At 40.3% G+C, this 14,970-nt stretch overlaps 1 protein-coding gene across 2 annotated transcripts in view; it reads right to left on the bottom strand.

Moving 5' to 3' along the window:
• The window catches only part of CA8 (carbonic anhydrase 8 (inactive)), a 48,390-nt gene that overhangs the window by 20,005 nt on the left and 13,415 nt on the right, over positions 1 to 14,970 (bottom strand). Inside the window, exons 4-6 of one of the 2 annotated variants that reach the window (XM_086740851.1) lie at positions 4,720 to 4,815; positions 2,194 to 2,256; positions 523 to 571 (exon numbers count right to left, since the gene is read on the bottom strand). In XM_086740851.1, coding sequence (XP_086596977.1) covers positions 523 to 571; positions 2,194 to 2,256; positions 4,720 to 4,815 — 208 coding nt within the window. The remainder of the gene's footprint in view (positions 1 to 522; positions 572 to 2,193; positions 2,257 to 4,719; positions 4,816 to 14,970) is intronic. The other variant, XM_086740852.1, reaches the window with a different exon arrangement.

Below are 14,970 nucleotides of genomic sequence, written 5' to 3' on the forward strand. Positions count from 1 at the left end.
AAGTCACTTTTTTTTCAAGACAAGGTAGAGGAAATGGTTGTTTCTTACTGTTACTCTCTAACTTCTAGCTATATGAATTTGAATTTGCCTCCCATTGTCACCACTCATTGTATGCTATACAACTGTCATTGCATTATGGCATTGTCTTAGATGCTGCCAAAAAGCTACCATGGTAAGTGAGTAACCTTACGCTGCCTATTTTACGCTGAAGTAGAGAACGGAGCACACACAGCTTCTCTTATAGGTGGGATGATAAATCATCAAGAAAGCTAGCCAAAGTGTTGCCAATAGTGCATGGATTACAATATCACATCCCACTCATACAACGAAGGTGCGAATTCATCACACGTTCCAAAGGGATTTCATCCCTATCCCTGTTAGCACCACTAGGTGCAAAATGCATTACCACCTTACGGGACACACTCTCAGGCTTGCAATTTGGCTTTGCTTTAGATCAAGATTGCTTCAGCCTCTGCAATAAGCTAGTAATCCACCCACACAAAAGTAAGCAAAGGCACCTACCTGGCAATAAAGAGTTGGGATTAAAACAGGGTATTGTTTTGGACTTTCCCTGAAAAAATGAATACAAATCAATCTCATCTCTAGTTTCTTATTAAAACGATGATGAATGGAAAGGTAAAACACACTGTGTGTTCTTCTAACACTAAGCCTTGAATTCCTGTGCAAAGCAACCTCATTAATAGCCCCCATTTAATCACTGCATTTGTCCTTGCAGCTACACAAACACATTTTCTTTATTCTATTTTACATTTTACTCCTAAGATTATCAGCAATTCGTTAAATTTCTGCCTTTAATACCTGGGCTCCTTCCAGGTCCCAGCCTTGAAATTCTCTACATGAAATTCAGGGGTTCCATACAAAATGAGGTTAAAAAACAAGGGCCAAAGTGAATTTTTCATTGACTGTCGTGGCTAACACTTAATAAAATAAAGCTGGCTCCACATATTTAATGCAAGAAAATTGTACGTGTGCCAAAAGTATGTTTGATGCTGACCCTCTGAAAGTCATTAGTATAACACGCTCACAATGACAAGGCCTTTCATGACCTTCCGCTACTTGGCTGTCCTTTCAGTAATGAAACTACAGAGCTCCATACACTATTGTTTTCTCTGACACCTTCATAAAAAATGAGTTTGTAATATTAAACATCATGACTGAGGTTTACCATATATTCTTTGACTCAAAGATTTTCAATTCCCTTCTGATAATAGGTTCTAATTTTTCTACACTTCAGCATCCACTGAAGTGAATGGCTAATCTCTCCAGACCAATACAGAACGTCTCATTAATATATCTCAAAATCCTTTAAAATCAAAGCTAAGTATGATTATTTCTATATTACAGACAGAGACTATGAAGCAGAGATACGGAAATACCTTGCCCAAGGTCATCTAAGACAGCATCAACATTCTGGAGAGCACTCATATCTCCCCAGGCTTATTATCTGACCTTCAGGATCCTCACATGTAATCCATTTGACAAGATGGCATTGTGTTTTTGCTGATTTCCCACTGAAGTTAATACGGGTGCTCAGTCCATCTGTTCTTTTCCTCTACAAACTAAAACCAGGTAAGTTTGGAGATACTGCTGCTGGTGTTCACTAAGCATGTTGCAGTGCTTGCATTCACACTATCTCCATGATAATCATAGAATCATAGAATAGTTAGGGTTGGAAGGGACCTTCAAAGGTCATCTAGTCCAACCCCCCTGCAAGGAGCAGGGACATCCCTGACTAGGTCAGGTTGCTCAGAGCCTCATTCAGCCTGGCCTTGAATGCTTCCAGGGATGGGGCCTCCACCACCTTTCTGGGCAACCTGTTCCAGTGTTCTATAACTCTCATCGTAAAAAATTTTTTCCTAATTTCTAATCTAAATCTACCCCCCTCTATTTTAAAACCATTACCCCTAATCACTGAAAAGGTCGTATTTGGAATCAGTTACTGGTATAGGAGATCAAACTTTTGGGCCACCAGAAAAGGAAGTTAACTACAAAGACTGAATGTTATCTGAATACTGTAAAATGCTGAGGTTCTGATGCAGGCCACCAAACGATGGCTTTCACAGATGTGTTTACTACCGACACATCTGCAACACTTCTCTTGGCTTCATATAGACCCTTCACACACTTTCCCTCTGGTCAGTGATGGAAGCCTGTCTTTAGACAATGCCTTACCTTGTACTGGATGTCCTGAAGAATTTCAGTTACGGCCTTTAGTCCTACATGCTCTTTTCCTATCTGAAACACAGCAAGCAAAGACAAGTTTCAGTATTTTGCTGTTTCAGAAACTGAGGGAAGACAGGGTCACCCAGAACATTAAGTTTCAGAGTTGTTTTTAGTTAAGCTACACAACCTTGTGCTAACCAAATACACTGAAATGTGGCAACTTCAAACAATTAAATCACTGTAAAGCCACCAGTCAAAAGTAAACGAGGTGTAAACAACTTTAAAGCAGAGACAGAAACTCACAAAACAAGAGAAAGAGTAACAGTTACGTCTGGTAAGTTTTGACTAGCCCTGTTTTGCAGCATATACTGCACAGGGAATCAAAATCACGCAGCATTATGGCATATAAATGCCAAGGATACAGTTTGTCCTTACCAGTTTTTGTCAGAAAAGTACACAGAAAGGAACAGAGGGGATGAAGATGGCAGATACTTTTTGAATTTGTTCATACAGCATTGCAAATCTGGCCCAAAGTACCTCTGAAGATTGGGGCAGTTTTTTCCTGCCTGTGGAGTGCAGAACGCTAGATCCTTTACCTCATGGCATCTCTGGGATCCTGCTGGTGAAGGCTGGTTCATGGCAGCCTGCAGCACTGTCTTTACCGAGTGCCTTTAAAGCACAGAAGATGGGGCTTTCAAAAGAAACTAATTGTTGAAATATGAGATCCTTATTTTCCGTGAACGTTGGTCACCTTGCACACTGATTTCAGCTGCTTCTGATCCAAGTCATCCATCCTAGGACCCTAGCTTTTACCTTCACAACAGCATTGTCAAAATAGGAAGACTCAGAAGGGCCTTCCACTTGATTTCTTTGCCAATGTGTACACATATCAGGTGAGGAATGAAGCAGGCAAGAGTGAGAACGGGAGAGCTGGACCCTGAAAAATTTGTTTGCTTTTTGTTTCTCTTGGAATAGAATGGCACAGTAGCCATTGGAATTAAACAATTCAATATCAACAAAAGGTACTTTGTTATTTCTAGGCATTTAAGAGGATTTTCTTTTGTTTCAGAATGGGATTTCAATTTAAAATCTTCAAAGTGAATAAAAGAGAATGAAATCACTTCAAAGATGCTGTTCCTAAATTAATAATCACCCAGGGCTGTCACTTAAATCAGTGAAAATATTTTCACTGACCTTAAAATTATTTTTGTTTGAGAACTGTGGTGCAAAATCATTATATTTTCATTCCTCTAACAGGAAAAAATAGTCACCGAATTTTATCTCCCTGTTCCTTTAATAAAGAGGATAAATACTATTTTTTCCTTGGTCACCTGTAATTATATGATGCCTTTCTTGGCTAACAAAAAAAGCCCTTTGGAATGCTTAGGAACTCTGATGAAGGTGAGAGACTAGTAATGGAAAATATGTGACTGAAGTTTCAGATTTAGTTAAGAACTTATATATAACTTTCTAACTAACTGGAAGGTTACCTCTCCTGGAATTAGAAGGTGACTTACATAAGCAATTATCAGACAGCCCTCTAGGATACAAAACCGAACACCTTCTAACACCCATTTTTAGCAGTTCTATCTGAGTGTTGGAGCTGTAACCAATGCACCTTTCAATTCAAACAGAGGTAAAGCTCAATGGCACTTATAAACTCGTTACGAAATACAACAAATTGATAATACCACTGCAAAAAAAAAAATCCATTTGATCTAAGCACAAACTCTAAACCTCTTCCTCCAAAGCCATTAAATAAAACAGTTTGCCATTTCTCATGAGGAGGATGAGAACCTGGTGTTTGAGGACTAAAACTGAAAACCTTTATAGGGTGCAGCCCTTGAAAAACCTTCAATAGCAATTAGATTATGGGACTAACTTCCCAGCTTGCATTACTCCTTCTCCCCAGCAAGCTTTAAGCCTCCTTGTCGCAGGCTTTTCTGAGGGTCTGTGGCAAGACTCTTATACTCTCAGTCTGGCGTTTCTGAAGAAGTAACATGACCCCACCTCACACTTGTCCTGTGTGAAGAAGCACACGACCCTGTGTTCAGAAAAGCACAGTCCTACTACCAGTTTTCAGCTGTGCCAATGGGTTACTTGGCTTTTTTTCCCCCTCTTTCCTCCTCTCCTCTGTATATTTCCTCAAGCCCCAAACAGCAGGCCTGGCCAGGAGTGGAGAAAAACACCTAACAGAGATAGAGAAGCACTTGTATCTCACGGCAGCCCTCATTCTGCCCTCAGAGGCATGGAGAGTGGATGTCTGCTTATACCCAGAGTCACAGAGAGATCACCAACTATACTCTATCCCTTCCTTAAGTAACGTACTTCCAATATCCTTATTAAAACAAGAATTACTTATTTAGCACATACATGTGCACAGACATGACTGAGAAGTATCTTTTGAAGAGAATACCAGCGGTCATACATTGTTTTATTTTATGAAATCATTAAAAATGAAAGAAAACAGAAGGGAACTCATTTTTCTCAGACAAACGATAGGGCATAGTAATAAGTGCAACTCAGGAAACTTACCTGCACAAACAAAGCGATAATCGCTATGCCGTGCTTCTTCCCTACTGCCTCATCGATGCTGCTGTACAGTGTGGAGTTCCAGTGCATGAGATGGAGCTAAAACAAAGCAGTGCAAACAGACCAAAAGAGAAATATGTTTCGTAATTAAAAAACCACCAGCAGTTAACACCATTTAACAAAGCCTCAGCATGTATGTGTGTGCACGTGTGAATATACATCTGTGCATGTATATGTAAGTGGATTCCTATTATAAACATCGGGAATCCCAAGAAAAAAAAGGTCAGCTGCAGAGAAAGTGATGTATAGTCAGTTACCAAATACTTACAACAAAGGTGTGAACAACAATGCTAATGATGCTAAAGATGATTTATCAACTTCCTCCTGAAATGTCAACTAATGAAAACTACCAATGCTGCCTCTCAGCCAGCCAGCTCTCTTCCAAGGCAGGAGTACGACTACGGACCCAGGCTGTCCAAATACACCTTTGTCTGGCTGATGGTACTATCTGGATGTCACTTGTCTTGAGTGATATGAGTCACTCAAACATCAGTAGGAAGAGTAGGAGAAGTGATTTCAGGAAAGGTTAAACAGAGAAAGTCAAGCAGATAAAAAATGGCTGGAGGACCACCTTAGGGACAGCAGTGAAAGAGATGGTAAAGAGTAAAACATGAGCCCTCAGCTGCTGCCTTCTGCAAGGTAACAGGGCCTGCAGGGGTTAATGCATGAATACATGTCCAGGATGGCAAACACGAAGTCTGTCCTGGTGAGGCATCACAGTATGACTTGGGAAGTGGTGTTTGAGAAAAGTGCTGGAGGACAGACTAGCAGGCAGTTGGAAAGGGAGGAAGGAAGGGTGGGGGAGAGAGGGGAAGGAGTAGGGTGGGAAGGGAGATGGGGGAAGAGGGGGAAAAGTGCTGGAAAACAGACTGATAGTTGGAAAGGGAGAAAGAGAGAGAAAGAAAGAGAAGGAGGAAAGAGCAAAGGAAGAGCAGAAGAAAGCAAGGGTGGAAGGAAGGGCAGAAAGGCAGGAGGGAAGGAGAGAGGAAGGAAAGAAGGAAGGGAGGGAGGGAGGGAGAAAGGAAGGAAGGAAGAAAGGAAGGAAGGAAGAAAGGAAGGAAGGGAGGAAGGGAGGAAGGGAGGGAGGGAGGGAGGGAGGGACAGCACTATCTACCAAGAGGTAATATGCATTTCAAACATGAGTTTTTCCAGCAGTAATGCTAAAATGTAATCTCTGTGGCTGGGTCTGATAACATTGCAGAGCTTCAACAACCTAAGCACAGCTGCTTTGAAGTTTATCTGCCAACAATTTTTGCACATTTCACATAGATAAAACAGCTAAAAAAATACAAACTCTTAGATTTAATTCCTCTTGTAAAATCATGAATTGATGTTTTGCTCAGTCATGTGTCTAAGAAGTTAAAATGTCACCCTGTTATCTAACATTGTTTCTACCTTCAGCAAAATTAGTTTTTAAATCAGATAGTGTGTCTTCCTATTTTGTGTTTCGTTTGTGCCCTGTAACAGCCTCTGTGAAATGCTTATTGCCCCTGACACAGCAGGGGTTCACTCGAGCATCTCAGCATGTCAGGCCAGTTCCTCAAGCGATCACTCTCCTCTTATTCAATCTCTGATAAGAATTTGGGGCACTCCTCTTGACGACTGTCATTTCAAAAGTTAATACAAAATTTTAAATGAATATTGTAAATCAAATTAAATTCCAAAGTATCATAGAAATAATTCTATTCATGCTTATCAAAGGCATCTGCCACAGTAAAACCATGAAACCTTTCCCTTAAAAAACATAATAATTCATTTGCACACGAGAACACTTACACAAATGTACTTGCCCATGGCTACAAAACTTCTAGACACACAAATGCTCCCTGTTAGAACTAAGCAATCTCACCATCGTAGATGGATTCACTTGGTGCTATGTATTTTATCATGTATAAAAAGCTCTGCTACATATTTTATTTGCCTTCAGCTTTTAAAGTAACAAAACCACAGGATCATATAATGAGATTTCAGTCTCCAAGGCTCACTTTAGCAGACAGAACCACCAGCACCCAGGAAGATGAAGTCAAAGCACTGCGTTTTCGAGACGAGCCTGGAGTTTGCATCGGCTACCCACTAGAGGGGGCTCACGGAGTCCCACGATCCCCAACCAAAATCCTGACCTTAAGAAGGAAACGCGAAAGAATAAGGTTGGGGTGACTGCAGTTGGCATGGCAAAGTCCTTGGTGAGGCGAGAATACGGCACCGCAACTCGGTTGGGTGGAAATGTCAAAGCAAGCTTGTCCTTTGGCAGCTGGAACAATACCACTTAGGGCGATCAGCAAACGTAAAGAGACCGTGACTTTGTGTCAACAGGCGGGTCTTGGCTAAAGCTGCCATGGCGTTCAGCAGTGTGTTACGCTCCTTTGGAGGTGAAGTCTAATCTGACAATTGCCTGCATTCTGAAAACAGCAGGTTTTTTTTCTGAAGATTTGAAAGGAAAATGCTGAGCCACAGCATGAGGAAAATGAGCAAGAGCTTCAGATCGTATCAGCAATTACCTCAGTTTATCCAGGGTTGTCCTGTCTTAGGCAGCAGGTTCATCAGGGCAGAGACTTTCCTACAATAAAGCTATACATCGGCTAACAAAATGACAGCAAAGCCTCTATGTAATATTACAAAACATTAAGAGGTCTAGAATTAGCCTGTGCAGCAGCATAAGCAGCCTGAAAAGAAGACGTGCTGCAATATACACTGCATGAAAGAGGGATCACAGTGCAAAAAGCCCTGCAGCTGGAACTGCTTTCCAAGGAACATACCTACTGGCCAGGACCTCTTCCCACACCTCCAGGGACACAGGGAGAGTCAGTGAAGTATTAGCAACGCATGGTAAGAATATCTTTAGGTGTTTGCATCCCCTCCGCGCCTCCATCCTTTACACCAGTTCAATAGAGGTTAGGATGGTCTATTAAAAAAAAAAAAAAACATAGCACAAGACAAAAAAGGGTTGTACTTAAGGCTAGTGTAGACACCCTTTGACTAGGTTCAGGTTTAGTAACCAACAGTACTAAAGGTACTGAAATGGGCACTCAGCACTTCTGGTCCAAAGCTTTCTGTAACTTTGCCTTTGTGCTGAAGGATGCTTTGAATACATAGTAGGCTCCTTGGAACAAGAATCATCATTTTGTACTGGGTTAATAAAGCCCAAGGCAGAAAAGACTTCTGGTCTGTGTTTAGGATGCTACGGTGTTACTTCCTTAGAGGTGGCGATAATTACAGTACATTTTTTACACAGCAGGTTGTAAACTTGCTGTCATAAACACTGTGGTGCCAAAAAGTATCAGCAGATTCATAAAAGGATTAGACAAATTATGGACAAGAAGTCTGAAAACAGACACCAAAGACAGCAGGCAGAGATGTAGCCTCTAGCAGTCCTAGCCCTACGATTGGGTACGACTGGGGAGTACAACAAAAAGTGGTCAGGCCCACGCGCTCTCCCTATACAGCATCTCTTACGGACACTGCCAGGGACAGAGTACTGGATGATTCAGCAGCCCATTTATTATGTTCCCGTGTTCTGAATCAAGGTGATATTCAGAATAGCTATTCACAGAAAAGGTTCTGTCATTAGGGATTTACAAACTGAAATTAGACAAGCAGCCTAATGGAAAATAATAATTAATACCGTAATATTTCCCAACAACAGGCCAAGAGGCCTCACATCTTTTGCTCTAACTCTGATAAATCCATGCATGCACATTTGAATAAATAAATGAATGTCAACATACACTCAAATAAATGAAAGTCAAATCAAATTAATTCTTCTACAGAGTAGGAACAATGTAGCTCAGATGGGGGCTGGGAAAGTAAACGAAAAGGTGATTCAGAAAGGGAAATATTAGCACGGCCTAAATGCTTGTGGCAAAGTGTTGCTTTCAAATCATGTTTTATCCTGTGTGTTCGTGTAGGTCTCTGGAGCTGCTCTGCCTTTTGTTTGCTCTTTTTTTTATTTGTAATATGACATCAGATGAAAACATCAGACAACAGTTAAAAAATATGGCAAAAAGTCTACAAATATCACAAAATTTGAACTCTAGAGACTACAGTCCACAAACAACATGGCCTATAACTCCTGTTAATATTTATGCAAATCAGATGTGCACAGAGGAAGGACCCTGGTGCTTTTACAAATCTTGAAACTGTCGATAGAATATAACGCCCGTGCACATTGACAGCTTCATACCCATGCACCTGTATCTCACACGTAGCAATAGCCAGAGAGGCTTATTAGATTAACGCTCTGTATTTTGGTATCCTTCAGTTTTACATTGATTTGAGACAGCTATATAAAACGCCCATGCTCACAACACGTGCCAGTCTCTGATATGAACACAGCCATGTGGGGTTTTTTTTTTAAATAATCAGCTGCAGTGTATTGGCAGCTTACCACTGGGTGGTTTTCATTCGGAGTACAAATAAGCTGCACATGTCAGTATGGCAGGAGAGGCTCTGCTCAACTTGCTAGCTAATGTTTTGATACTCGGTAGTTATGATGGTTCTGCACAACCAAAATGAGTCAGCTATGCTGTTAACAATCATCGGTGGCTGGCTCGGCATGCCAGACACTATATTTTTACAAAATACTCAGAAAACTGTGAGAAATGCCTTAGCACTCAAAACCCACTTTTTTCTCTTGGATAAAAAAAATAATTTTGAGCCTTTTAACATGCCAGCTGTAAATCAAAAAAAAATTGTAGCAGTGATTTCCTTAAAATCAGATAAACTGAAAACTCATGAAGGCAAACGATAATAAAGCGCTGATAAAGTTGATTTGCTCTGCGAACAGCTGGAGAGACTCTCCTTCACAGGAAAGATTAAGAAATTATTCCAGGTAGCAAAGCAAACCCTGTAGAAGGATTATTCTGTACGGAACAAATTCTGAGTATCTTCTCAATTGTCAACCAGTCCCCACTCAAGCAAAAGCCAGTCCTAATGCCCTTGCTTAGGACAAGCTGACACTGACATTAACAAGTCAAATCAAGACTTTCTCAAAACTGAGTAAGGACTTGAGATTCTCGCTTTAAAATCAATAAACAAATGAAATCCCTATACTTAAATCCACTCCTTTCTCTACCACAGAAATCTCTCTTACGTCAGTATGTCCTTTGCTTATCTCCGACAATGGAGATCCCACAACCTCTCTGGGAAACCTGTTCTGTGTTTGGCCTCCCTCATAGTGAGGATTTTTTCTCCTTGTACCTAATGTAGATGCATCATTTCAGGACATAGTTTAGTGGACATGGTGGTCTTGGGTTGATGGTTGGACTTGATGATCTTGTAGGTCTTTTCCAACCTTAAAGATTCTATTATTCTAATCAGAATCTCTCTTGTTGCAACCTGTGTCCCTTGCCTCTCTCCCTTTCAGTCTTCCCAGGAGCCGAGGGACAAATCGCCCATGACCACGAGAGTCATGCCTCTTGACTGACTCCTGAATGATGTCTCTTTCTCAGACCCTCTCAGTCATCCACCTATGTGAAGGACCATGTTTTAACTAAGCTTACTTTCACCTAAGCTTACTCAGCTCTTGCAATGTCAGAAAAGTTGCCACTAGCTCTGTTCCTTACTGCGACATGCTGGTGTGCATCTGTCAACTCAAGTGCCAAACATGAGACAGGCTCATTCTTTATAGGAAAATACACCCTGAAATAAATCACAGCTCATCTTTTGTTATGACATAGCTGATTAATGGTAAGGGGAGAAGAAGGAGTCTGTGCTCCAACATTTCTGCACCTTTACATGACCTTATTGTTAAAAATTTGCTATAAACCTGCACAATCTGGAATGACTTGCTACCATAAAAAGGAGTCCTTATACTATAACTGCTTTCTTTATGAATACTTCTTGTTACACTACTGAAACCCTAATTTGTTATTGGGTTTCCTATAAAACACTGTTCAATGAGTAGCATTTCCACTGGCTAACCCAGATAGCTTGGAACAAAGCACTGTGCCCACATTAGAGTCAAGGGGAAATGTGCCAACAGCAAAACTTCTCATGATGCTCCTGGCACCCAAACCAGGCCCTTGAGGAGACTTATGCCTGATAAAACCACCAGCAACTGAGGTTGTGGGAGGCAACATGAAACACCTGCCCAGCCTGGGTGTAGGTCCTGCCTGAATGTAATTGGCAACCATAGCCTATTTTGCAAGAGATTGTGACATGAGGGATCCTTCTGTTCAAAAGGCTCCTGTTTGTGCTCTACACACAATAGCAGATCATAATTTTAAAATAATTCCTCTTCAGATCTGCATGATAAACTGTTAGTACATCAGACTGTGACACTATCGTCACTAGGCTTGCTTGAATCCATGCTGCTGTTGCAATTGCCCATTGTACTGCATCATATGTAAGTTAATCTTCTGGAAAGCTTTGTTCCTTGGTCAGAACCAGGCTATACAGCTATTTCTTGTTAGCTGTACAACTAGCAATTACAAGCTCCAGAAAGGTCTGTTTAGTCCAGTAAACTACAGGCCAAAAAGGCATCTAAGGATGAGAGATAACTTACTGCTCTCATATCTTCCCAACCCTTATTTCAGTTCATATAGGCTGTACCTCAAAAGACTAATCGTTAGATTAATATTACATCTTAACCAGAGTTGCACCTAAAACATGTTAGTCTGCACATTTTGAGCATATTGCCTTTTTTTCGTATTTCTGTCACTGCTGAGAAAAACGGTGAGGTTGAAACTGTTCCGATTCCACTCAAACGCCATCTCAGGGATGAATCTATATCCTTAAGGTAAAGTAAAGCAGCTTTAGAGCTGCTTTGATAACAACTGTAGAGCAAAGAACTGTTCTCCTGGAGTCACCTAGGTTTGTTAGAGATCAGGGTATTCCAGTTTCATTCACAACGTGCCATAAAAGTTGAGAAGGGAATAGTACAAACGGAAAACTGTGGCTACCTAACTAAGGCCAGTATAAAGTCTTTTTCCTGGTTTGAGAGGGATGAAATGAAGCTGAGCATTTCAGCTAATAATAATGGAAGGCAACACAGCCTAGTCGCATAATAATGATGTGCAATTTCAACAATGCAAATATTGCATAAAAAACATCTCATGAGGACAAAATGTGGAAAAATTGTGTCTTGCTATTATACATGTGCACAAGAATTTATGAGTTGATACTTGACTTGGCACTGAATTGTTTCAGGAAGCAATTGACTAAGCTGCTGGCAGTGACCATAACATAGAGTAATTAAGTTCCAAATCCTCACCAGGGGACTGAACCAAGGATATGGCCAGGGCATACAGCTTCAAGAAAAGTGATTAAAAAAATAGAAAGTTAGTTATTAACAGCCTGAAGGAAAGGTTTAGGAAACTAAAGTTAATGGAACTGACACAGAGGCTTTTTGAAAACATCTTAGGAGAAGCATGAGTATGTGTACATACTCCATGCCACAAAAAAAAAAAAGAAACAAAAACTCATAAAGTAACAAAGCCTGCATGGTTAAACATTACAGTTCAGTCAAGGTAAATACACTTCCTTTGAAAATACAAATACAAATAAAAGCAAATGACTAGATCATGAACTCTGGGCAAAATCAAGAAGAAGAAGAGGATGAGGAAACAGCCAAGTGAGTTAGGTTATTAATCAGTGTACTTGGTTTGTGCTTGTAGACTTGAATTTTTCAAGGCTTCTGTCACGGATAAGTGCCAAAATGACACTGAATTTTAGTAGAAAGTAAATCTCTTTTAAAAATTTCATACATAGATCATTGCCATTAAAAAATTACACAAAGAGAACTCTGTGCCTATCTTTGAAAGCAATGCTAATTTCGGTGCTGAGAGATAGGCTGAAAACAGCGTCAAGAAATATACAATGCTGTTAGCGTTAAAAACCTCCTGATTAATATAATGTGGGTGAAGGGAAAGCACAGCTTCTGCTGAACTTCTGCATGTAACAATTTACTGAAAGTGTTAAAGATCTAGCAGGTCTAGTCTGTAGGTTAAGCGTCAGACTCCAAGTGTCTACAGAACAAGACGACATTCCCTGAACAAAGAAGTCTGTAATCTAAAATCAGAGAAATGAGGTGCAAACAAATCAACTTGGAGCAGAGTACAAGATATCCTGGAGATCATGTTTAAACAACTTTGCAGTCACAGTGTGAGATGATGCTGTATGTCTCAGGACAAAAGCTAAATTCACAGTTAAAACATGCAGAACAAATGGCTGACTGGGACATCAAGGTAGTCCAGAACCCCTGCTGACTGGTGCTCTCCACTCCATAAATGTCTTTGAAAGAGAGCTGAACTGTTAATGTGGCTGTAAATAAAATTATTTTAGTTGGACCATAAAAGGAAGGGTTGCAAAGACACCTTCCAAAATCTATTCTCTTTCCAAAAAGCCAGCCAAGCAACAGCAGAAGTAGTCTAGGCACTTGAGTGGCATACCTTCAGCTGTGCCACTGAAAAGGTAAGGAATAGTGGGATTACTGAATTATTTACAGCACCTCAGGAAACACTCTCACAGTTGCCATGGCAAACTGCTTGTGCTAATGAAGTATCTACATTGATAAGCCATACTGAAAAAAAGAATAATAGAAACATTGCAACATCTAGTATTAACCAGGGATCCGTGTTCCCTTTGAACAGACTAACCACAGGCAATAGCCTCATTTCATATAAGACAAAGAACTGTTGGTCCATTGAGGAAATGAAATTAACAGCAGGAAGTACATACGTATATGGAGAGATTCAAAAGACTACAGGTATGAACAGTAAGCTAAAAAGAAAAGTAATGGGAACCACAAAATATCCAACTGAGTGTTGTTCTTTCTGTTCTGGCAAAAGAAGCTAAAAGGCTAAAAAAAAAGAAAATTAATTTAAACTTAATAAAAAAAAAAAGAGAAAAATGGGTCTTGTGTCCCTCTTCTAACCAGAGATGGACTAACTCTTCAGAGAGAGGCTTCATTTCCACTGTATACAAGGCTAGGAAACAGGAAGGGGATGCAAGGAGATTGACACAAAGCTAAAGATCACGGCAGTTCTCTCATCACTCACAGGGAAGCAAGACATGGGCAAAAACCATCTTCATGGTTAATGCAACCACAACGCCAACGTCTTTACCTATCTTAAGTTTCTGTGAAGGACACCAAACCACAGAAGGCTTTGCAAACCCCACCTGAACCCCTTTTGTCCAGGCCTTGAACAGAAGATCAAAATACCTCATTTGCTTACAGAGGCTGCTGACATGTGAAATTAGGTTGCCTGTTTCTTAGGAAAACCATCAGCAAAACATTGAAGTATATAGGGTAAACTGAGGATGCTGTAATTTGTAATTTGTAATTTGTGTGTATTTATTTTTTCTTCCTGTTTGAAAGCACAAGCAGTGCTTATTTCTACTGGCACACACAGGAGATGAGAAGAAAATAGGAATTAATAAAAAATGAACATTTTTGCAACTGTAATAAAATCATACAGGCTAAGAAAAGGAACTAAAAAGGCTGAACACCCTTGTTTCTAGATTGCTGACTTTTGCTATCAACCCAATCAGTAAGAAAATTAAAAGCTACACAGTTATTATCATCATTCATAGATCAGGCTCTTCAGTGTGCCAAGTTTCTGCTCCGTGTGCGAAGCAAGGAGCACCACAAAGCAGCCTATTTTTCCCTGATACCACATCTGGTCACAGCAAACCTGTAGACTGAGGTGCCCAGAATCTGCCCTTACCCGTGCTAACAAGAGCAAATACACATTCAAGCCTTTCTTCTTCCTTCCCTTCAGCTATGAAGGCCAGAAAGGAAAAAGCCTTTAGTCTAGGACCCTTCATTCTGCTTTTAGTCTGGATTCTTGCCAACCTGAGTGGGTGTATGTGTGTGTTTGCATGTGCTTTTATAGCTCCACAGTTAGAAAGAGTAAAGCTTGGAAAAAGGACTGGCCCTTGATGAATAGTTGATATTACAGGCTAGCAATGCCATTAAGAAGACAGAAAACACAAAGTGCTATGGGTTAAGTATTTAATTCTGGAAGTGTTATTTATATGACTAAGCATTCAATATAAGTATGTCCAATTCCACAAAGTGTTGGCTGCAATCTGTTGTCCTGGATTTAAAACCAGACTGTATGCAGAAGGACTGAAATCACTGATTTAATTTTCAATAATAGATTCTCTAACGATGGTAGAATAAAAAAACACTCCTTCCTTGCTAATTTACTAAGTTTTATTAATAACTGACTTGAATCCCACAGTTCTCTGTGT

Source organism: Chlamydotis macqueenii, chromosome 2, assembly GCF_036417535.1.
Source record: "Chlamydotis macqueenii isolate bChlMac1 chromosome 2, bChlMac1.mat, whole genome shotgun sequence".
NCBI classification, from domain to species: Eukaryota; Metazoa; Chordata; class Aves; order Otidiformes; family Otididae; genus Chlamydotis; species Chlamydotis macqueenii.